Genomic DNA, 24,200 nt, shown 5'->3' with positions numbered 1-24,200 from the left:
TGCCTTTCTGTCTCTCCCTCTCTTTCTAGCCTGCCTTTCTGTCTCTTTCTGTGTATGTTCTCTGTAGATCATAAAATGCACATGTTGTATGGGGCATGCCATGTCTGTGGCTGTCTGTGTGTGCGGCTTGTGTTTATTCAACCGCATGAAGCAATGTGGAAAACGCATGCCAGGCATTCGACGTGTTCCTGCTGCCGTTCCTTTCTCTCTCGTGTGTGTGTGTGTGTGTGAGTGTATCTGTGTGTATGCGTTTCGCTATGCTAAACTTTTTACAAGGATTGCCGCTGCAAGCAACGCGCGACGGGGCGCGGGCTGTCTTGGTTAACGCAACAATTTAGCAAGCAAAAAAACAAAAAAACCAAAAAAAAAATAAAAGACAAAAAAAAACGTTAAAGAATTGGGAATGGGACACAAAAATCCTACAAAAAGCATAAAGAATGTTACAAAATACAAAAAGAAAAAGTAAAGGAGGGAATACAAAAAAAAACACAAGAAATGAAGGCAACAAAAAACTTTTGGAGGGCGTGGGGGGGTGGCAAAGCTTTTAATACCCTCGGCAGATCCATCATTTCCTTCATTCGATTTTGGTACAAAGTTTACAGAGCTATTAGGAAGGACATTAAAGAACTGCCTTTTTATGTTGTTTATCTTGCAAAGAGAGTGGATCGATAGTTGCTATAGCTGAGCTAACTTTTACAATCATTCAAATAGTGATGAAAAATGTTTAAAGTTGCTCATCAAACCAAAGATCTTTGGCTACAAAAACCCCCACAAAGGTGTTCCTATACAAAATTGTTTTTTATGCAACTTTTTATCTCTGGAAAATATAATATAAAAGTGATCCAATTAGATGCTTTTTATTTGATTTTATTGAATTTATACCACTTTGTTCTGTACAAAGTTTCAGCCTGAATATTCTACATTTTTTCACAGCCATACAAAAAACATCTCGCCCAAAATCATGAAACCCATGCAACCCTCTCAATTTGTAGGGTACACAAATTCTGCACATATTTGTGCATATATGTAGGCTCAAGGACTAAGCGAGTAACAGTGGCAGGCACCGCACTGCCGCACACACCATTCAAAGAGGATGCAGAATGATGAGCTGCAGCTCATCGCCTGGTAATCTTTTGTGGTTCCCCTTTGGACAGGGTAAGCAACTTGAACTCTGGCGTTCTCTGGCTCTGGCGCCTCAATGCATGAGTGATTCACCATTTAAGTTTGTGGTTCTTGGCTGGTTCTTGGCTGGTTCTTGGGTTTTTGGCTGCAGCGGTTTTTGGTCCCCTTGCTAGCCAAGTGGAGGAAGGGAGCAAAAGCCCACCCAGCTTGAGGTCGAATGTGTGTGTGTGTGCGCTGATTGCAATTTTATATGACTGCAGGTGGAATTGAGGTAAGTCTTAGCTTGGATTTGAACTCATTTGATTGGAGTGCCTTGGGCACAATTATTTCTGGCACACGAATCGTTCTTTTGGGTATAACAAAATAAAGTTGTAAACCAAAAACCAATATTAGCTGTGGCTTATGGCGTGTTATTCCACTTTAAGCTGAGTCTTGCTAAAGACTAAAAAGATTTTAAAAATTAGCTTGGATATTCTAGTTATGGAAATAACATTCTTGGTAATTTTCGTTTGGCATTTTCCCATAGTCCAGCCGGAAAATTCCTTATAATTTCTGATGAGAGGAATATCAAAGACTCACTTCCAGCATCTTTATCAGCACCTCCATGAACTGCATGGGGCCGATAATGTTTCTCCGTATTTCATTTGTGTCTTCATAAGAACTGATCTCTGAATCAGCCCTAGACTGAGCTACCCGTTCATGGGAAAATTCAGCGATAACGTCCATCAACCACGCACCGATCGACTATAAAAAGCGCAGTAAATCCACAGCTAGCGACAGTTTGCTTTGAAACACTGAACAAGATGCGTTACACCCTGATCTTTGCTGTGGCAATAGCTGTGCTGGTGAGAGGACGATCCGTACCCAACCTCATTGTATCCCAATTGAAACACTTTCTTTTGCAGGGCTGCGCCAGTGCCACTCCTACGAGAAATGAAAAGGAGATGGTCTGTGGATTTCTGGAAGAGGTAGAGCTAGATCGAAACCAAATGCTAGAGTCGCTAAGCCGTAAGGCATATAGCCTTGGCAAGTCGGCCATTCGAATGCTGCCAGAGAATTCTGGTTTCAAGACGTGTATAAATAATGACCTCGACTTTTCGCTCCTCACTCAAACACCCGATGGGACAATTCGATTTTTGAGAAAGTTTAAGTGCGCCTACAAGCGACAGATACTCTGCAATAGGAGCTACCAAAGTCAGCCCAAGTTCCGGCAAATGTACGACAGCTGGAAGTCCGAAAGTAAGGATATAGTCAGTAATACCGAAAGCAAGACTAGCGGTAAGGTCCAAAATATAGTGAACAAACTGTGGCGCACATCGCATAATACGCAGGATCTGCAACGCATGTTCCTGGATCCATATAATGCCTACTTAAAGCGCAATTCAATTAACACTCACGAAATGTTCAACAATTTTCTTAATACTGCCAAATCCAATTTTGAATGCACCTACGAGTTGGCACTTCTTTAAAACTATTTTATTGCGAATTTCGTTCGAACTGTTGTAAAAAAAGTTAGTTACAATTTTGTATATCTATCTATTGTTAATCACGAATTTATCTCTTTAATATATGGTCTAATTTATGGTGTAAATAATACGGGAAACATCTTAAATAAATCAAAAGTATAGCCGATCCAGCTACTCTGTGGTTCCCTTAAGGAATATAAATAATCCACCACAGAAGGCCTTTAAAAAGCGAAATCTATGTTTCCGAAATTGAATTTAACATTTTTGTTCTTTGAATTTAAAGCTTCAAGTATTCAGAACTAATACGTGGATTGATTTTATTATTTTACAATAATTCCAATGAGCATTTTCTATCCATTAAATTCTCAGCCCTGGTTTTTCCTCACTTCAACTCATTCTTGATGCATTCCGACCCCATTTAAATCTGTACAAATTGTCCATTTCCAGAGCTCTTAAGCTTGCGAGCATGAAGGAAAGGAAAATCCTCTCATAGAAATTTATTGAGCTTGTTTCTCTCAAGACTTTGCTTGTTTACCGCTTGAAGATTACTTTTAAAAACGTACAGAACCACACAAAATTGGCTCAAAATTGTAAGCCAATAAAATTCACACTTGTTTCATGGTAGAAAAATTCAGTTTTTTACCCTTTTTTATCCGATCTCCGGATATATGTTTTTAAATTTTTTTAATCTATGTATTGTCCTTTTTTTTTACAGTTTTTTCTCCATTTTTAAGCACACTTCTTTATCCGTTTTTGTATATTTTTTTAACCTTTTGATTTGGTTTTATTTTGCCATTTGCCTGGCCCATTTTTTGTGCTTTTCGAAACTTTTTTATCTATATTTTCCTCCGTTTTTTTCAGTCATTTTAGGAATGCGTTAAGGGAAATCGTTTAGACATTTATTTAATTTGTTTTTGGATAGATTTTTTCATTGATTTTTGTGTGTTTTTAGTGTGCAATTCAGTGCAGTTTTTGTGTGTGTAGCATGGCATTTTTATTCTATACAAAATGCTTGTACCTTTTAAGGAATTTTCTGTGTGTTTAGTTTAAGGGAATATATTTTTATATATCCAGAAATCGAATTTATTTTGCATTTCAAAATCATTTTCTGCATATTTTCGGAGCATTTTTTCGTATCTTTGAGGACTATTTTTCGTATGTTTTTGTATTTTCACTGTGCATTTTTGGATAGTAAAATTCATTTAATTTTCGTTTATTGAACATTATTTAGTTTATTATTCTCATAATATATGTTCTAATTGATTGTTTCTGTTGCGTAGACCTATTTGCTTTGATCAACTTTTCGTAAACTAAATTTTGTGTGTGTGTTGCCAATTAACTTCCGGGGCAAACTTCAAAACAAGTGAATTTATTATTTGTATTATGTATTCATGAGTAAATATTTGAGTAATTGATTTCCCTTGATGGTCATGCCACACCATGTGGTGTGTGGTGTGTGGAGTGTGATGTTTTAGTCCTAAAACTGGACTTTGTGGCCAATGCAAATAAAAGGTTTTAACTCTGCCCACCACAGAATCCTTCGACTTGAGAGTTTTGAGGTCTGGACGACGACGACAACGACAACGACGACACAATTGTGCAATGATTTATTCATGGGCAATTAAGTTGAGACCTAATTGGCTGTGCCGGATATCGCTGGATATCGATTCGAAAATTATTGTCTAATCCCAGAGCGAGCGGGAGAGTGTGAGTGAGCGAGGAAGGAAAGGGGAGAGAGAGAGAGAGTGAGCCTTGATAAGCCTCATCAAACATGCACATGAAGCCTCGCGAAGGGCGGAAAATACGTGTGGGGGTAAAAGGTAACAAAACTACAAGTTGCTATGGCTCAAGCTCAAGGCGTGGCATTTGGGCATTAAATGTTGTTGTTGTTATTGTTATTGTTGTTATTGTTTTTGTTGCATTTCCTGTGTGTTTGTGGCACACGACAAGCCAACAAAAGGTCAACTCGACAAGTGAGTTAAATGACAAGGACCTTACCTTGGCGGGGTACGTACTGCCTGTGCGTGTTTGCATGTTACGACCCCAAAAAACAAAAAAAAAAACTGAACTAAACTTTGGCTTTGAATGTGGCATGCAATGCCAGGCAAGGCCCTCCGATTCCGTACCCGACACAGGCCAGGCCAGGCCAGGCCAGGACAGGCCATAATGGCCTTTCGCTTTCAAAACAAAACCCCGCAACTCCCCACTAAAATAACAGTAACAACAACAACAACAATGTGGTGTGCGTGTGTGTGTGTGTGTGTGTGTGTACTGGTTGTGTGCCCTTGGCCAATTGCGAGTGAATTTTGATGTTTTGACTGGCCATTCCTAAGGCCATTTGACAACTCTATAAAACCGGTGTCCTTAAAACCTCCAACCTAACTACCTCCACCCCCCTGGCTTTTACTCCCTACCCCTCTCTCACTCTCTCTCACCCTCCCCGCTCTTCCTGTCCGTTGTCTGTCTCTCTCTAATAACAATAATTGCCCGAAGAGTTTCGCGACTTTCAACCTAAGCTAAAAGCGAAACTTCAACGGAAAACGACTTGGCTGGCAACTGGAATACATGGCGATGGTTGTGGGGGCGCAAGCTTTCGGCCAAGGCAAAAGCTCTAGCGCCGCACGGTACACAGGACTCTGGAAAGCTTTCGTCCTGGCGTGCCGAAACCGTAAATGTCAGTCATGGAGTTCCAGTCGTCGGATACATGTGGAACACAACGAACACAACTGGAGAAGATATTCGCGTCTCATCCCCCAAATACAATGCGAAAAAGTTTCTACAAAAAATAGACAAAAAAATTTCAATGCAAAAAAAACACACCCGCAGCACTCACACCCACACACAGAGGATATAAAAAAAAACAAAAACGCAGGAAAATATAAAAAATATATTTAATTGAGTTTGAAGGCGTGCGCGGCATTTGCGGGAATTGAGAGACGTGTGAAATTGTGTGTGTCTCCCTGTAAGTCCAATAAATTAATAATTCAGTTCGGTTCGAAAACGAAAACGAAGGAAAAACGCGTAATAAATTGATAAGAAAAATAATTGGAATACCCGAGAAATATTATAGTGCAAAATAAAGGAGGAATCCAAGGATATATATCGCTGTAATCAGGATTCAAACCAAAAAAGTTGATAATAATTAAGCTTGACAAACAAAAAAAAAAAAAAAAGGAAAAAAGCTCACGCCCCTCCCGAGTGTGTCCCTGTGCTCTTCTTTACCTTTTTTTCTTTTTACTTTTTACATTCTTTTTTTGTTTTTTTTTGTTTTTTTTTTTGCGTATTGTGAAAGTGCAACAACCAGAGATAAGAAGAGACAAACGAGAGTGAGTGAGTGAGTGAGAACAAGGAGGAATACTCATCATTTGGGGATTACGGAATTGGTTTCATTAAAATGGATTTAAGCCAATGCCGATGCGCTGGGCTGCATTTGTGCATGGGATTATCGATTGTAATGCGCAGTCATCAAATTATGTTTGAACAACACAACCGCCAAGCCAGGAGCAACAACAGCAACAGCAACAACAGCAGCAGCAGCAACAACGTGCAACAACTACAACAACAATAGCTTTAATACACACACACACACCCACACACAAATTGAATACACCCATTGCGTCTCCAATCAGAGTAAGAAAGAGAGATTGCGTCTTATGAAACAATTGAGGCACCGGCCCAGGCAGCCAAAGCAGCAGCAGACAAAGACAAGGACAAAAACGAAGAGAAAGACGAAGAAGAAGAAGCTACAGCAACAGCAGCAGCAAACGCAAACAACAAAAGAAGCAACAGCAACAATAGCAAACAACAAAAACAACAACAGAAGCAGCAACCCAAAATCGCATCACATTTTTAAACGGCAATACGCAAAGTAAGTGAAGTGTAAATGAAGAGAAGGAGAAAACGGGATGTGGGAATGCGGCAAGGGGTGAGGGATGAGGTGTGAGTGCGAGTGTGTATGTGTATGTGTAAAACGGAGACAAAGTTTGCCTTACAGGCAAAGTACACCGCAACAAAAAAAAAGCTCAAAATTAGCCAGAAATTCACGATTTTAAAGTTGATTTATGTTTAAAATATTTTATACTATTTTGTGGAAGGTTTTAATAATATTCACACAACATCAATGAGCCAAGAACACGTTTAACAGACAAGTATAATTAATAGGTATTTTTAGCTCCAAGAAATTGTTAAAAAATATATAATTTTATGATTTCTTATAGCTTTGATTTATTTCGAATATGAGGCAACAATTAATGCTGAACATTGGCCAAATTTTGGTATGGATTTAGATATTTTTAGATCCATCAATGTCCATATATCCCTTTTCATATCGATTGAATTTTATAGATTTTTTTGGATTACTTATAAATGTATTACAGCGGCTTTTTATTCAGTTATATTTATTGGATTCATAGCTAGGAAACTTCTGGCAACATTTATCATATGTTTTCTTAGCGAATGGCACTTGAATAAAGAGATTATATATATGGAGAGGGATTAACACATATTCCATAAGAAAAATATGTATTTAAAAATTGTAGAACCTCCAATTTCCATTTACAATTATTCATTGAAATTTTGTAAATCGAACACTCATCTAAAATCAACTAGCAATCTTTTTCTCATCGTGTAAGAAGACAGAAGTAAGTGCGAGTGCAGGAGGGAGAGACAGAGAGAGAGAGAGAGAGAGAGAGAAAGAAAGGGAGCGAGAACAGGGTAGATGCAGGCGAGAGTTTGAGCACAGGTGTGAATGCAGGAAGATGGGGATTACAGAAGAGCAGCAGTCGATGCAGGGAGCGGCAGTGGAGGGGGGAGTTCTCGTACTCGTACGAGTGGAATTGAAAGAGCGAGAGCAGGTGAAGAGCCACTGAAGTGAAGTGGAAAGCATTTGTCGCATTTTCCTTTTTCTTTTTTTTTTGCCAAAGTCTCGGTGTAATTAATACGTACAGATGTGTGTGTGTGTGTGTTTGTGTCACGCGTGTTTTTCAGTGTGTGTGTGTGTGTGTGTGTGTGGATAAACTAGGTCACTAGGAAGTTAGTCCCCCTTGTTAGTCCTCCCCCCGTCATCACCATGGCATCCCTCCTTTTAACTCACCTTCAAAAGGTGTCAACTCGCAAAATCTCCAACCACACCCCAAAAACTCAACCGTAACCACTCCCCCCCACCCCAACCACTCGCCGCATGATTAACGGTTCAGTGCGATTAACTGGCAAACAATTTTCGAGTGTTGGAATGGGGGGATGGGTGGGATGCTTATGCGTGTCTGTTCCTGTCTGCGCCTCTGTGTGTCTGTTCGCCTGTTCGTGCGCGTGTGTGCCTGTTTGTGCGAAATTATGTTGCCTACTTTCGAGGGCATTCATTCAATAACCGCCGCCAATCATATGCAAACGTACCCTTGTGTATATCTGTGTGAATGAGTGCGTGCATGAAAGTATGCGTGTACTCCACCTTTCACACACACACACACATGCACAACGCACATATACAAGTCTTAAGAGGCGATTTCCACCATCAAAAATATAATATCATTTTTTTTATAGGAGGAAAAAAGTAAGTTCGTTTTTTGCGGGAGTTTAGAAATACTGCCAAAGGCAGCAAAAAAAAAAGCCATCAGCCCCAGGGAAGTAGGGATATTGGAAAGGGGCAGAGAAGAGCAATCGGAAGTGGTGGAAGAAGAGAAGGGGAAGCAAACAGTAGTACTGGGGGGATATTCTAAAAACAAAGTAAAACCCATAAAACTCAGGCGCCGAAGCGCAAAATGCCCTTGCCCAGAAAATGCTCGAAACAAAAAGAGAACGAGAACGAACCGAGAAAAGAACAACCAAAAATAAATAGATAGAAACTGCTTATTTATTTATATGTTTCGACAAATGTCAATTGAAACAAAGCTTAAAAGCTTTCAAATCAAAACTCAAATGGAAGCCGCACAAACACACACCAAAAAAGACACAGATACCTACAAATGCACAGAGACAGTGAGAAAGGGACAAATAAAAACCACAGAAATAAAAAAGCAACCTAGGGAAAGATACAAAAAACAAAGAGAAAGATACAACAAGAACAAAAAGACAGAGGGACAATTACTATTAAATCCAAGTTCAATTTGGTCAGCACACAATTGAATTTTACAGATTTGATTTGGCTTCCATTTGCGGATTATCCACCGAATAAACTATTCCACATACATAAGCACAGAGGATTAGCCTTGGGGGATTTTTGGGTGTGGACTCTGCTGCGCTTTGGCAGCAGCCACTTTAATTCCTAATGAGATTTTGCTAATTAAAACTAAACTGAATTTAAATGTGAGAGGATTTCCAAATCCGAATCCGAATCCGGTAGTGGTATTGATAGAAATTGAATTAGTCGCTTTGTTGGATTATTGGATTACGTGCAACATTGGGTAGATTTTGGCATTCGAATTTTTCAATTAAGTTTGACAATAATCAAATACTGACCTAAGATAACAAAACGAAGGCAGAAGCCAAAGTTACCTAAAAAGTGTTCCAAAAGCATTCAAATTTCAATGGATGTTTTTAGTATAGAATTTCCAGAAATTCATTTACATTTTTCCGTAGAAATATTAAGGCAAAGTCCTTAAATACATTTTAAAATAATATATCAAATCCAAAGTTCCAGGAAATTTCCATATCGTCTTCACATCCAAAATCAAAGCTAACAAATTATGTTGAATCGATATATATAAGGAAATCACCATTTTCCCAAGAAATATTTAATAAAAGAATGCTGCAAATGCTTTATCACATTTTCCAAAGAAATATAAAGACTTTTCTCCTCCCCAGTTGCAAGAAGTTGGCAAAAACAAGTTAGAAAACAAAACCTGTAGCTAAAGAAATCCAAGATGCAATCCTTTCACAAGAATTCGAAAGAACAAAGCCATTTCTCTTGCTGGTGATTTCTTAGAAACTCCATTGAAAAGAAAAAAATTTGAAAAGAAAAATGGTGGGGTTTGGTTTCCCTACATCTCAAATGAATGCGAGTGCAACGCACAAATCAAAGATTCTTAGCACTCAAGCTTAATCCAGCTTAAAGCAAAACAACCAAAAACCGTTTCCCCAAAAAGTATGCTTAGAAATAAAATGAAACAAAAAGTAAAACATTCTGATGAAGAAAAAACAATTCACTTAAAAGTGAATTAGAATATGGCAAATGATATTTCATGAAACTATAAGCTGCTTTGATATAAAGCTGCTGAATGAGGCAGGAATTAAGATATGGATGTGCAGGTTGTCTCTCTCCCACAGTGGGAGTCTTTTTTAAAATATATTGCTTTAAATGATAAATGATAATAATATATGATTTAAATAAGTTTAACTCCTATTCCAATTTTCCCATAAATATTTTAGGGCATTTTAATATGGATTTAATAGAAATGTTAGTCTGAAGAATTCCAAATAGATTTTATCGATGATATATGAATACTAAAACTTTTTCGAAATAAATCATCTAAATCAATGTTAAGATGTTGATTGCTCAAAAGAGTAGATTGAAAGGGCTTCCCCATCGTTGAAAGGGTATCAAAGGTTATTTTTAAATTCATTATACATATGTACGTGTATTCCTTACAATAAATACTTGCATATCTATCTATCCACATACTTCAGATTTATACACGGTTTTCTGCAAACTTAAACAAAAGATAAAGCACCAGAAATCCACCACTCCAGTCTAAATCAATTTCTAAAATTAAACAATTTCCCATAAATACATATGATATGTATCTTTGGAGTTCAGTCCGCAAGTCCAGTCCAATCTGTGCGCAAATTAACATATTATCTTGAGCCCACATCTGGCTGTAAATCGTATGCCATCCCATACCGGTTATACCCCAAATATCTGAAGGACACCCAACACAGCAAAGCACAGCACACACCAAAAGTGTATAAATTGCTTACGTTTGCCCATCTAGTCATAAAAATTGCTTTGGCACATAAAACGAAGCTTGACGCTTCGCTTTGGTTTTGTCTTTGGGGTTCTGGTTTTCTGGTTTTCTGTTTCTGGTTTTATTTGGCCTCTCGTTTTGCTTTTCATCGCTTTTTGGGGCTTGGTCCTATCCTCTTAGCCGTGGGCTAGGCTGGGCCGGGCTGGGGTGGGGTGGGGTGTTGTCCTTCTTATATTTCTATTTTTCTATTTGTATTTGTATTGCCCGATTTGTGTTCTCGCTTTGCCAATTCGGTAATCACATTTCAAGCGTTTCTATTTGTTATTCTCATGCTCGGTTTTCGCTCTGTTTCCATTTGCAGGATATGACAAGTGATGGTGCTGTTACGTTTTGGATATTTTTGCTTTGTTTGATCGCCACCTCGCCGCACCTGAAGGGAGGCGAGGCGGGTAGGCCCGATGAGCTGCATATAGGTGGCATATTCCCAATAGAAGGCAAAGGAGGATGGCAGGGCGGACAGGCATGCATGCCGGCCGCAAAAATGGCACTGGAGGATGTCAACAAGCAGCCAAATCTTCTACCCGGCTTCAGGCTCATCCTCCACAGCAATGACAGTGAGGTGAGTACTCAAAATAGACGATAAGCTGTCTAGCTATACATACACACGTACATACTCGCACATCCTACTGCATAGTATATTCTCTTTGGCATATGATATGCCAGACCATTCCCCCCTGGGTGCCACTTATTTTGTTTCTGTTTTTTTGTTTTTTCTGTTTCACTTTTCCACTTGATGACTGAAGTGTGCCGCCCCCCAAATGGTGGAAAGGGGTCGCTGGCATTCATTAGCATATTTCTCTGGAGACTTTGATCCGGGCTGTCCTCCTGCCTCCTTCTAGTTTTATTATGATTTCTGTCATAGTAGTTCCCACCCATTTAAAGGGTATTTATACGCCAGAGTGTTCCAAAAATTGAATTCACCGCAATTTCTGCGCCATCCAGCCATCCTGCAGCAGCAGCAGCAATCTTTTTGCAACAACTCTCCCTTCTTGAGATTAACGACCGTACATAAATTGTAATTGAGTTTTGGTTGAGCGACCGGGCCGGACTCGGACCCGGACCGGTCAGGGCTTTAGAGCTGAGCGTTGACCATTACGCAGGCAATTACATTCATCAGCGCAGAGTTAGGATAAATCGGCGTTTTATGTGTGCGTCATTTATACTCGAAGAAAAGGTATTTAGGCGAGCATATGGCTGGCATTATCGTAATTATGTATAGCTATAACAACTACGGGTTCAATTATTGATTACAATGAACAATTGCAGCTAAAGATACTAAAGAAAATAATTTTGGGCTGTTTCTAACAGTATTTGGGTGGCTTTAAGATTCGTTTTTTAATTGGAAAGCAATTCCGAAAGAGTTTTCTCTGCTTTAAAAAACTTTACTGCTTGGATGCTAGAACTAGGTGATTGGAAACAACGCCTATATATTTAATGATTAAAGCTGACAGTTGGTGTAACTTCTTAGCCTTTTCTTCATAATTTGAAGTTTAAGACTTCAACATCTGATTTAAATATTTATGCAAAGAAATTAATAAACAGGAATAAATATAGCAATAAAATATAGGAACATAAATGGGAATAAATAAGATTAAATTAAGGTACTTACTATAAGTTGCATTATGTATAAAGTTTTCTATCGCTTTTCATATTTATTACAAATTGGTAAATGTCCTTTAGTTGCTTGCCCTTTTTTTTCTATCTGTTGAAGAAGATAATATTAATATTATTAATATATTAATTTTAATTAATTAATTAGTTAGTATTATTAATATTATTAACATATTAATTTTAATTAATTAAATAATATTATTATTATTACTATTTTTTTTTTTTAATTCTAATATTTTCAAAACATTTTGAAAAGAAGTAAGTGAAACCTATTTGCCTAATATCATTTTTTTTTTTATAAATTCATTAAAATTAAAATCTTTTGAGCACATCCAATTAGATGAATTAATTTTCCAGCCAATATTCAATTTCCAAATGCAAAGTAAATCTCTTGCAAAGCCCTCGAAAAGTATTCAATGGCACAAAATGTAAAACCCAAAACTGTAACTAAAGTTTCAATTTTCCGCATTGAAATTCAAAGCGAAATTTGAACAAAGAACACTTTTGGGGCACACAAATGAAACAAAATGCCAGAGTCAGAGCCAGAGTCAGAGCCAGAGCCCAACGTTTACTATCAGACAAATGCCGCCGAAGGCCCACCTCCATCTGCCGACTCGCCATATAATATGTCGTATATCATAATTAATGGCCAGCAGGAGAGTGTCCCAGGGACCCTTTCTCGAATGTAACTTTGGTCCCTGAATAAAGTACCCCTATCAATGTACAGCACCCCACGCCCCACGCCCCATCCCCACATCCACCCACCCACATTCACCCATTTATACAACTATTTTTATTTATTTTAATATTTTCGCTTTTGTTTTTCGCCATTTTAAGGGTCTGCTTGCGGTACAGTTGTTGCGGTTTTGACTACTACTTTGGTTTTGGCCCTGGTCTGGTCTGTTCTGGTCTGGTCTGCTGGTCCTGTGGCATGCGGTATCTTGCATGGAAGTAGTGGGGGGGGTGGGGGGGCATTCGTGAGGCATGGGTGATGTCTATTTATAAGCGCGAACCTCATTAGTTTTAAGTGAGCGAAAAGCTTAACTACTTGTTTTGAGTTTTGAATGAGGTCACTTTGCCGCGCTCGCGAGAGCTCTCACTCGCTCACTCGCTCGCTCGCTCTCTCTTAGCTTTCAGCTCATCATTTGAGTTATTTTTATTCAAGGCTGACAGGAGGGACACAGACAGACGGATAGACGGACAAACAGTCCATATAATACCTCCACACACTCGTGGCTAGTAGTGGTACTGGACTGGATAGCGGCAGTAGATATTGTATGGCTATAGAAATGGGGGAGTAGTGGGAGTAAATTCTGTTCAGTTTCAGGCGGTCTGGTTATCGGTTCGCTGGGTTTGAGCCTGCCTCCTTTGCGTTCCATTGCGTTGCGTTGCGTTATGTTTGTGGCTTTGGCAAACAGCTTCCGTTAAATGCTGCATAATTAGTTGCCATCTCCCTGCCACATCACATGGCACGGCGACAAGCGGCAAAGGTCGCACGCAATGTTTGCCTTTGCCGTTGCCTTTACTGCCTGCCTTCTCCTTCCAATCTCTCAGCCTCAGCCCCAGAGTCAGCTTCAGCTTCAGCTTTTGCCTTTTGCTTGACCTACTTTGATGTGTGAAATGTCCCAAAGAAGCGTGCACAGGGGCATTCAGGGGTAACAACGAAGCTTGGAATACCCTTATAGTTTGCAGGAAAACAACAACGATTCAATTCCTTTTAAAGCTTAACACACCTACGATTCATGGCGGTAATAAAAAATGGTTTATTTTTACTGCTTATTGTGAGTTTTATTTTTTTATTTTCCTCAATTTAAATCGATTTTTCTTACTAAGTATTGGCTGAGAGATGGCTCCCTAAAACTTTATCAATAGATATCCCAACTACAGCTTTTTTATAGACAATTCCCTTTGCATTTTTATGCTTTAAGAAGCGGATCTCAGCGGTTTTTAAATGCAGCATTACTATGGGTCTGTGAAAAAATGTTAGACCGATTTCTCGAGTGGGTTTGGCTATCTAACCAAAATATGCTCCAAAATATGCTTCCCTCTCTGCCTTGCAAGCTTCTCAACAAAGAACTGATAATACCCGCTGTTAGGGTAAGACTATGAGTATTACCCACAGGAGAGAAACTATTAAACAAGAGCGCTCGCCCTCGCCATGGCACTGGCGCTGGCGCTGGCTGGGTCATAATGCGGCATGCCTCGGGACCTGGCACACATATACATAAATATACCCAGGGATCTACAAAGTTGATGGTGGAGGGAGCAGCAGTACGTACCAGTGTGTACAGGATAATGCTTCTGCATAAACAGCGACTGGACACGAAAACGGAGCCAAAGGAGCAAAGCAAAAGAAAAAAAAAAAAAACAATTATAGAGGTTGTTTACACGCAAAGCCCGTAAGAAATATGAAAATTGTCGTCAGCGTAGCGCACAGGAAGAGTGGGTGGGTTGTGGCAACACTGGACGGAGCTGGAACTTGAAGAGGAAACAACAAACTGCAAAAAAAAAAAGAATAAAAAAAAAAGAAACAAAACGAGTTTGCCATGTAAATGAATGAATGGAGAAAATGAATAACTGAATGAATGAATCATTCATATGGTCAGCGTGAATATATCACATTTCCTGCATGCCTTCTTCATATGCGGCGGACAAAAAAAAAAGGAGAGAAAGAGGATGGCAGAGACAGAGACAGAGAGAAACCTTAATGAATTATTTATTGGCCATGAACGAGTTTTGTTTAATTGATAATTTTCATGTCTGGGGAATATATAAAAAAATGTATTTAAAACAAAAATGTACAACAAAAAAGTGATTCCAAATGAAGGCATAAATTAGCATTGAAAGCGCGAATTTAAATCAGAGTCTAGATTGGTTAAATGATATTTCCAGGCATGATTCAATGTATTAGAAACATGCTGAAAGATATTTCGCCAGCTAAAAAGAGTACAGATATGTATCTACACAGTACACTATCTACTTTATAGCAGAAACATGTAGTGATTAGCCTGGCAAGAATCAAACAAAACAAGTTAAGGCCCAGCTGTCGTTTGGCTCTTTGAACACCTGGCTTTTGAACTTTTAGGATGCGTAACGCACATCAATTTATAACTATATATTTCAGTAATATAGAAACTGATTGGTGGTTGTTAAAGTGTCCTAATTCACTAATCATTATGGGCACTTGTGATTTATTATTTTAAATTCAAGAAAATTAAATTAACACTCCACTAAATTGCCAAATCCCAAACATGTATCCATTTACACACCCATTTATGACCTAACAAACCTATATCTAAAATTCGATATTACATAATTCATAGGAATAATTAATTATAAACGCAGAAATAATGTAAATTTAGTAATTTATGGCCAGGAGTCAGGCGATTTTTATTTTAAACGGTGCTAAAACGTTAACATATTAATTTAGCTCTTAGGTGTGGAGTGAAAAAGTAAATCAAAGATTTCAATAAACACATTTTACTAAGCCTATTTAATTTCAGTTATGAAATAAATATAGAAATGAGCTTTGTGAAAAATAAATTGGCAGCATTATAAGTGCTTTTTTTTCACCAGATATTTAATTTATATTTTTAATGTTGAAAAGCTGGTAATTGAAAGCAGTTAAGCATAGTTTTTTGTTAGTTGAGTAAAAAAAATAAATATAATGCTTCACAAAACGAAAAATCAGAGCAACTTTTGTGGGGTCTATGAATATTTAAGTCAATTTAAATTAATTTTGACATTAATTCATATTTTAATGCAAGTTAATTTCATTTAATTCGAATTTAACCATTTCCCGTCATAAATCTTGAATATTAATCGACACGAATTAACGTTTTACTCAATCATCCGAGTACTCGTAAATCTCACAGCAAATTAATCATTTTAATTATTCTGCATTTCCCCTCCAATGACAGACACAAATAAATCACACAAGAGCTGAATTTTCACAGAATAAGAATCGTTTTATGTGGATTTCAATAGCTTCTTAAGAGCCCACTACACTGCAAATAATAATCAATAATACCAGACATATACGAATATACATACTCGTATATATAAGCGAACAATTCAGAAAATATTTATATATTTAACAACAGAATATTTAGCCGCAGAAAATATGTATGTATATGTATATATACAATGTATATATTTGTTCTGTTGGCAAGCCATCGAATGAGGTTAGAAAGCTAATTCACTTTTCGTTGCTATTGCCATTGACAGTGCGAGCCGGGACTGGGCGCCAGTGTGATGTACAATCTGCTGTATAATAAACCGCAAAAACTCATGCTACTGGCGGGATGCAGCACTGTGTGCACCACTGTGGCAGAGGCTGCCAAAATGTGGAATCTCATTGTGGTGAGTGTGTGCTGCCAAATTGCATAATGCAATCTAAAATACAATTCCATAGTCGAAATTCCATAATGATGCCCGTATCACTCTCTCGCTCTCTCTCTTCTCTCTCTCCACAACAGCTATGCTATGGAGCCTCGAGTCCTGCCCTGTCCGATCGTAAGCGTTTCCCAACGCTTTTCCGCACCCATCCATCGGCCACCGTGCACAATCCAACGCGCATCAAATTGATGAAGAAATTCGGTTGGTCTCGCGTCGCCATCCTACAACAGGCCGAAGAAGTATTTATATCGGTATGTCGCTGGGTACAGTCGCAATAAAACATCACATGATATTAATGAGAGGAAAATTTTGTTCGTAATAATTGCAGACCGTCGAAGATCTTGAGAATCGATGCATGGAAGCTGGCGTTGAAATCGTAACTAGACAATCATTTCTATCCGATCCAACAGACGCCGTACGTAATTTACGACGCCAGGATGCACGCATCATTGTGGGACTCTTCTATGTGGTCGCCGCCCGTCGAGTGCTCTGTGAAATGTACAAACAGCAGCTCTATGGGCGGGCACATGTATGGTTCTTCATAGGTAAGTTAGGGAACTCCTAACTCCTCTCCATGGTCTCTGTTCTTGTGACACGTGTCCGTTCACTTATGGGAAATTTATGCAAAAATTTCTTTTTTACTTTTTTTTAGGCTGGTATGAAGATAATTGGTATGAGGTAAATCTAGCATCTGAGGGCATCACCTGTACCGTTGAGCAAATGCGTATAGCTGCCGAAGGACATCTAACGACAGAGGCTCTCATGTGGAATCAGAACAATCAGACAACAATATCCGGTATGACTGCAGAGGAATTTCGGTAAGCTTTCAAAGCTTTACATTAAATAAAATGCAGACAATTTTCAACTAAAATATATGTACATGTGTGTTCGGTCGTTAGACATCGACTGAATCAGGCTTTAATTGAGGATAACTACGACATAAGTCATGGTCGCTATCCGGAGGGCTATCAGGAGGCACCCCTAGCCTATGATGCTGTCTGGAGTGTGGCATTAGCTTTTAATAAAACAATGGAACGTCTAACGATGGGCCACAAATCACTGAAAGATTTCACCTATACGGACAAGGAAATCGCCGATGAGATCTATGCGGCCATGAATTCAACACAATTTCTGGGTGTATCGGTAAATATTCCACAACATTTCATTCATATCCATAAAATGTTCTACAAAGGATTGTCATTGTTTTTTTTTTTTTTGTTTCTTTAGGGCGTTGTGGCATTCAGCTCGCAGGGCGATCGTATTGCCCTCACACAAATTGAACAGATGGTGAAGGGCAAGTACGAGAAGTTGGGATATTACGACACCCAACTGGATAACCTTACCTGGTTGAATACCGAGCAATGGATTGGTGGCAAGGTGAGCATTGAACTATAATTCAAAAGCACAAAAGTTCAGCAAAATCAATAAGCAAAATGTCTGACAAAGATAAGAACGAGGAAAAAAAACCAAATGATGCCTCAAAGGATACCAAAAAAGTTAGTTCTGGCAAAGCGCCAGCCCCTGCAGTTAGTCCAAAACCAGAATCAAAGTCTAAGAAAGGTTCTGGTACAGAAAAACCTTTGGAATTTCAACAAACATCTGCAGTTGATCAAAAGTTGGAATCAAAAACAACTGAGGTTGCAGCAGCTACCGAAAATAAAGAAGGCGAGGCATTGCCAAGGATCTCTGAACCAGAAGATGAGAAAACCCAACCAGAAAGGGCAGTTCCTGAAGAAAGCCAACAAAATGTGAAGATCGAAACTGAAACAAGCTTTCTAAGAGGTCGGGACTCCGTGGATCAAAGACCTACAGAGAGTAGCACAGATGCAGAAACTGCAGAGGAAAAGCGTGAAAATCTTGAGCCAATTGAGACGGATGGAGAGCCGCACAGGGAGGAATATGAAAGTCTGGATGGTGCTCAGATCAACGCCAGTATCCAGACCTCTCAACCAAAGGCAGATTCAGATGATGGTTCACCTCATTCCGCAAGGGACTATCTCCAGTGCGCTGAAACGGTGACGGACCACCAAAGCGAAAGACTAGAAGATATCCGAAGTGTTAGGAGACCATCGTTTGACAGTGGCAGATATGAACCATCTATTGGTGGTGGGTCGCGAAGAGTCAAAGGACGATCGACACCTAGCACGGCGGGCAATCAGTACCTAACATCAGAAGATATACGAAAATTGTATGCCCAGAGAGATCTAGAGGAATCTCAGTTGAGAAATCGGGGCAAAGTCAGAACTTTAGATGAGATACGGGGTCCACAGGCCACCGGCACACGCCAGTTCTTCGAAGAAAATCAAGAAAGTGAAGTTTCTATTGATGCTGATGCTGATGATGATGATGATGATGGTCCTCTGGTAAAACATAAAGCCACAAATACTCGAATCTCTCGAGTGGCTCAAAGATGGGAGCCGGAGAATTTCGATGAAATTATCGTATACGAAGCCGAGGAAGAAACGGCGAAGATTACGGAAATAATAGACGAAAGCATAGGGGATAGTTCAGGGGAAATTAAAAGAGAATCATCCATATCTCAGATGCACTACCACTATTACGGTCTCCTGCGGGACATTGGGATTAACACTGTAAATCCATGCGATCCGATCGATGACGGTACACCCATCGATCCGATAAAACCCTTCAAAATAGATATGAATCGCATTAACGAACTGTTTGCAACGGAACAGGCGGAGTATGGAATATATGAGATAGAAACTGGCAGTCGATCCTACTATAAGGGCTGCGAATATCATTTTCCGGGCACAAATCATTGGAGTAGACTCTTTCGTGATGGCTCCCAGGGCACATACCTGTCGCGGCTGCCAATGCACTGGGTCTACACGGTTCTCTGTGCCGTAGGATATATAGTGTTTGTGTTGCTCTTTAGCATGGCCTGGTTCGATCATGTTACAGAGGGAATTACCGAAAACAGACCCAACACAAAGATGGTGCAGCCCCATTTAAGTCTGGCTACGACTGCAGCGCGTGGTCTAACATATGATCCACGAAACGACACAGAAGTCAATGATATGTACACCAGGAGTTTAGCCTTTTTCCAGAGATATGGCGACGCGGGGGAAAGCGAACGCTTTGGACCCTGCACAGCGGATCAAAAGTTTGGCTATATGAGCAGAGCGCCATGTGTTTTCCTTAAAATTAATCGCCTGATTGGTTTCAAAACTGTGCCTTATACACATCCAGATCAAGTGGACAGGGAACACGACAAGAGACCCGCTGAAATGATATTAAAGAGTCTATTAAGGAACATTACAGACCAAGAGGCACGACAGAATCGCATTTGGTTTACTTGCAGCACCAAACCCAAGAATAAACTGCAAATTGAGTTCTATCCAGAGCCGGCTGTCAGAACGGAGTACACGGATATTGAGGAGAAATTTGCAGGGAACTCCTTGGACCGAGAGGATCTCAATCGTATTGTGGCTCTCAAGCTACGAAATCTGAGGCCAAACGAAAGGGTGGACATCAATTGCAGGATCTGGGCACAAAATATTCATCATAATGGTGAAGATTTTGGTCAGGTTTCGTTTTTTGTGATACTGGGCCATGAGTTGAATCGTCAGAGGGTGCAGAAAGCACTCATATATCATGATTCATTGTGATTCATCGTGAGAAATCCAACTTGTAGATGGAATTTCTTAGACGTAAATCCTATAGATATTTAAGTAATAAATTTTATATAATTTATAATCTGAATTTAGGTTCCTCAAGATCGCACAATTGTTACCCATGTGCTGCGCACAGTTTCCTTGCCACTATTTGTGTGCATGTGCACCATCTCCAGCTGCGGCATCTTTGTTGCATTCGCCTTGATCATCTTTAATATATGGAATAAGCATAGAAGGTAACTCTAACCAACTATAAACGGGAGAGATTTCCACTTGCCACATTTAATTTAATTTTCTATTTAATTTCCAGAGTAATACAATCCTCACATCCTGTTTGCAATACCATCATGTTATTTGGTGTCATCATCTGTCTCACATCAGTCATCTTATTGGGCATGGACGGACGCTTTGTTAGCCCCGAGGAATACCCAAAGGTAGCAGATATCTTTGCTGCAACAATTTGTCCTCCTATAATTCATATTTTTCACCTTACTCTTTGTAGATTTGTCAAGCTCGAGCTTGGTTATTATCCACCGGTTTTACATTAGCATATGGTGCCATGTTCAGCAAAGTCTGGCGTGTGCATCGTTTTACAACAAAAGCGAAAACTGACCCGAAGGTAACAACAACCACAAAATAGAAAAATCATTAAATATCAAATGTCTTGAAATTTATTGAAAATTTTATTGTATATTGTTTTTTGGCAGAAAAAAGTGGAACCTTGGAAGCTATACACCATGGTTTCGGGCCTCTTATCAATAGATTTAGTGATATTACTCTCATGGCAGATCTTTGATCCGCTGCAGCGTTATCTCGAAACATTCCCACTCGAAGATCCAGTATCTACAACTGATGATATTAAAATACGTCCAGAGCTTGAGCATTGTGAAAGTCAACGCAATTCCATGTGGCTAGGTAAGTGCATTCATTTCTAGATTATAATTTGGGGAAACTATAGAAATGTTTGTACTTGCAGGCCTTGTCTATGGCTTCAAGGGCCTCATTCTGGTGTTTGGCCTGTTTTTGGCCTATGAGACGCGTTCCATTAAAGTGAAACAGATCAACGATTCACGGTATGTGGGCATGAGCATCTATAATGTGGTCGTACTATGCCTGATAACAGCGCCGGTGGGCATGGTCATTGCATCGCAACAGGACGCATCCTTTGCCTTTGTTGCACTAGCTGTGATATTCTGTTGTTTCCTAAGCATGCTGCTGATATTTGTGCCAAAGGTATGTCCCTCCCTCCCATCCATCCATAACCAATTCAGAGTAATGCAAATGTTTGGTTGCAGGTCATTGAGGTCATACGACATCCCAAGGATAAAGCCGAATCGAAATACAATCCCGATTCGGCCATATCGAAGGAGGATGAAGAACGCTATCAGAAACTGGTTACCGAAAACGAGGAACTACAACGATTAATCACACAGGTAAGCAAATCAATTATCAATTTTTTGTTTTGTTTTTCTTATTTTGTAATCATTTTGGTTTGGAATGCGCAGAAGGAGGAAAAGATACGGGTCCTACGGCAGCGTCTCGTGGAGCGGGGCGACGCCAAGGGCACAGAACTGAATGGTGCAACGGGCGTCGCCTCTGCAGTAGCAGCAGCAGCGGCAGCAGCCACAACGTCACAGCCCGCTTCTCTCATCAATGCATCCACATCCGCACATCCCACGCCCGCAGCCACACTCGCAATCACACAAGGTACGTGATCCACATACATACATACATATGCATGTATGCAATGGATGCTCCCACTCCCCATAGACATTTGCATGTGGGAACTTAATTGTTGTATTCGCTTGATATACTTAATTGTAATGTTTTCAATCTCAATTAGAAATTTTGGCCCTTTTCGTGGGTATTGACACACTTGATTAGGTGCAACGCCGTAGAAATGGAGTACAAAGGTTATTTGGCTTGTTTATGCTATGCAAAACTCACCTGCCAGCACCTCAAGCACTTTATTTTATACAAATATATTCTTTAAAACACTCAAAACACACACAAAAACACCTTTTTTTCTGCCACAATTTTGCCTCAATTTTCTTCACTTCAATAATACGGTAAATACGATCAACAAGTGATGCATCGATACTTGCAAGTATCGTTATAGCTCTATTCGATGTGTAGCGTGTTTCTATCGATGTTTCGATGTTTTCTATTGATATTTGAATTTGAATTCAAACTAATTTGATTTTGAATTCCCTTTTGCAGATACTCATGAGCATCGTACATGAAAAAACTTGTCAATTTCCTTTGCGTGATAGGTGAATTATACAAGAGACGATATGAAATGCATATAGGAAGGATGAAATACGAAAGAGAAGGACAAATTTAATACAAAAAAATATGTACTTAATAAACTTTGTATCAACTTTAAGCTGAGCTAAATAAGTGAGAATTGGTAGCAGCAATTTTGTAGATTAACTGAAATATGTATTGTACCTTAAACGTGTTTAGCATTAATATGGAAAACGAAATACTTTTAACTTACAAATAACGAAAAACCAAAACAAAAACAAAAACACTCTACACTAGCATCTGAACTAAGCAAATTGTTAGGCTTTAAAGTTGAAAAAAAACAAAAAAAAAAAAAAAACAAAACAAAAACTGTAGCAAGTCAAAAAGCAAACCGAAAACAAATCATGTTAAAGTTAGTAAATTTTTAAATGCAAAATGGTAAAAGACAAAAATTGTTGTGTTTTTTAATACATAATATTGCTATTGTTTTGTCGTTTTTCGTTTTGAAACTATTTTGCTCAGTGCTGTCTCCTAGAGCTCTATTAATGCATAGCCCACACACAAAATATTTCCCCTCCCATGGCGGCCTTCTCCTGAACTTTTGTTATATCTTACAAGTCTTTATATCTGAACCAGGTCGCGGCAATACAAACCAAACTCCTAGACTCCAGGAACCAAACCCAGAAATTGCTCTCTCTCTCTCTATCTCTGGGAGAATGAGGGGGGCGGGGGCTTGGTTCCTTATAGATAAGTTAGCTTTAGACATTTTGTATAGATCCAAATGTGTGTGTAAGTATGTCCGTATGTTGTGTATAGTCGCACTCGAGATCAAGTTTGAATAGTTTAAATTTCAGCGAATCGTAAATAGCACAAATCGAATGGAAGAGTCTAGCAAATCTTAGATAATGAATATATATATATATATATATATATATATATATTATATACACATAGCATAGTCTAGTGTAGCCTCAAAAGTTAATATTATATTATGGGTGGCTCAAGCAACGTTTTAATTTTTATGTACTGTTATACATACGAGTAGAGGGAAGCTAATGGAGCAAACAAAAAATATTAATGAGAAATTTTTGAACATACTGTAAGTTCTAAAATTGCATTTATATAAATTATATATATTATACACAGGAAATGAAGGAATACCAAGGAATACCAAGGAATACCAAGGAATATAAATGAGCGTGTCGTTATATAGGAATTGACTTTATTTAAACTAAAATACAAAAACCAAAACAAAACCAAACCAAACCAAAAAACTGAAACCTACTGAGACAAATGTTGATGAGAACTCACTTCACTCTCACACCACCCCCCACACACTCTCTGTCACTATTTCTCACCTCTCACTATCTCTGATCGAATTGGAACCTTTTTTATAATTCAATTCACACATTCAAACATTCGAAAAACAAAAAAAAAACAAAGAAATGTAATTGAAATATGAAGAAAATCCATCACGAAAATGTGCTATAAGAAAGAAAGAAAAAAAAACATACATACATAGAAAACATCAAATTCCTACGAAATGAAAGACTTTAAAATCTAAGCCGTTAAAATGAAATGGAAAAATCAAGTAAAACAACAAAAACAAAAAACAAAAAACTATACACACGATAAATCAATGATGGTTATATATCATATACATAAAAATATATAAAGATATATATATATGTATGTATGAAATTTACACATGGCAAAGAACATCTCTATAGTACATTGATATTTGTTAAGGATCGTTGGAATTTGTA

General features: G+C 38.7%; 2 protein-coding genes across 3 annotated transcripts; both read left to right on the top strand.

Annotated features, from left to right (window-relative positions):
- The first annotated feature begins 6,341 nt into the window (after nucleotides 1–6,341).
- On the top strand, nucleotides 6,342–22,803 carry LOC111078338 (gamma-aminobutyric acid type B receptor subunit 1). 2 transcript variants are annotated; one of them, XM_022372953.2, is made up of 17 exons: nucleotides 6,342–6,456; nucleotides 10,848–11,105; nucleotides 16,385–16,519; nucleotides 16,636–16,806; nucleotides 16,884–17,100; nucleotides 17,208–17,373; nucleotides 17,455–17,698; nucleotides 17,783–17,932; nucleotides 20,281–20,423; nucleotides 20,498–20,621; nucleotides 20,690–20,806; nucleotides 20,895–21,102; nucleotides 21,164–21,420; nucleotides 21,483–21,620; nucleotides 21,693–21,894; nucleotides 22,031–22,100; nucleotides 22,408–22,803. In XM_022372953.2, exons 2-16 carry the CDS (start codon nucleotides 10,851–10,853, stop codon nucleotides 22,069–22,071), a joined length of 2,568 nt encoding a protein of 855 aa, XP_022228645.1. In that variant the 5' UTR covers nucleotides 6,342–6,456; nucleotides 10,848–10,850; the 3' UTR covers nucleotides 22,072–22,100; nucleotides 22,408–22,803. The 2 variants fall into 2 exon arrangements, with proteins under 2 accessions (XP_022228645.1, XP_041448375.1); XM_041592441.1 differs by lacking the exon at nucleotides 22,031–22,100.
- On the top strand, nucleotides 17,944–20,224 carry LOC111078339. The gene has a single exon (XM_041592442.1). It carries the CDS (start codon nucleotides 17,989–17,991, stop codon nucleotides 20,179–20,181), a length of 2,193 nt encoding a protein of 730 aa, XP_041448376.1. The 5' UTR covers nucleotides 17,944–17,988; the 3' UTR covers nucleotides 20,182–20,224.
- Nucleotides 22,804–24,200: the final 1,397 nt, after the last annotated feature.

This window comes from Drosophila obscura, unplaced genomic scaffold, assembly GCF_018151105.1.
Source record: "Drosophila obscura isolate BZ-5 IFL unplaced genomic scaffold, ASM1815110v1 contig_179, whole genome shotgun sequence".
Classification (NCBI taxonomy): Eukaryota; Metazoa; Arthropoda; class Insecta; order Diptera; family Drosophilidae; genus Drosophila; species Drosophila obscura.
The sequence above is the reverse complement of the archived record's forward strand: the minus strand, read 5'-3'. Positions and strand labels throughout refer to the sequence as shown.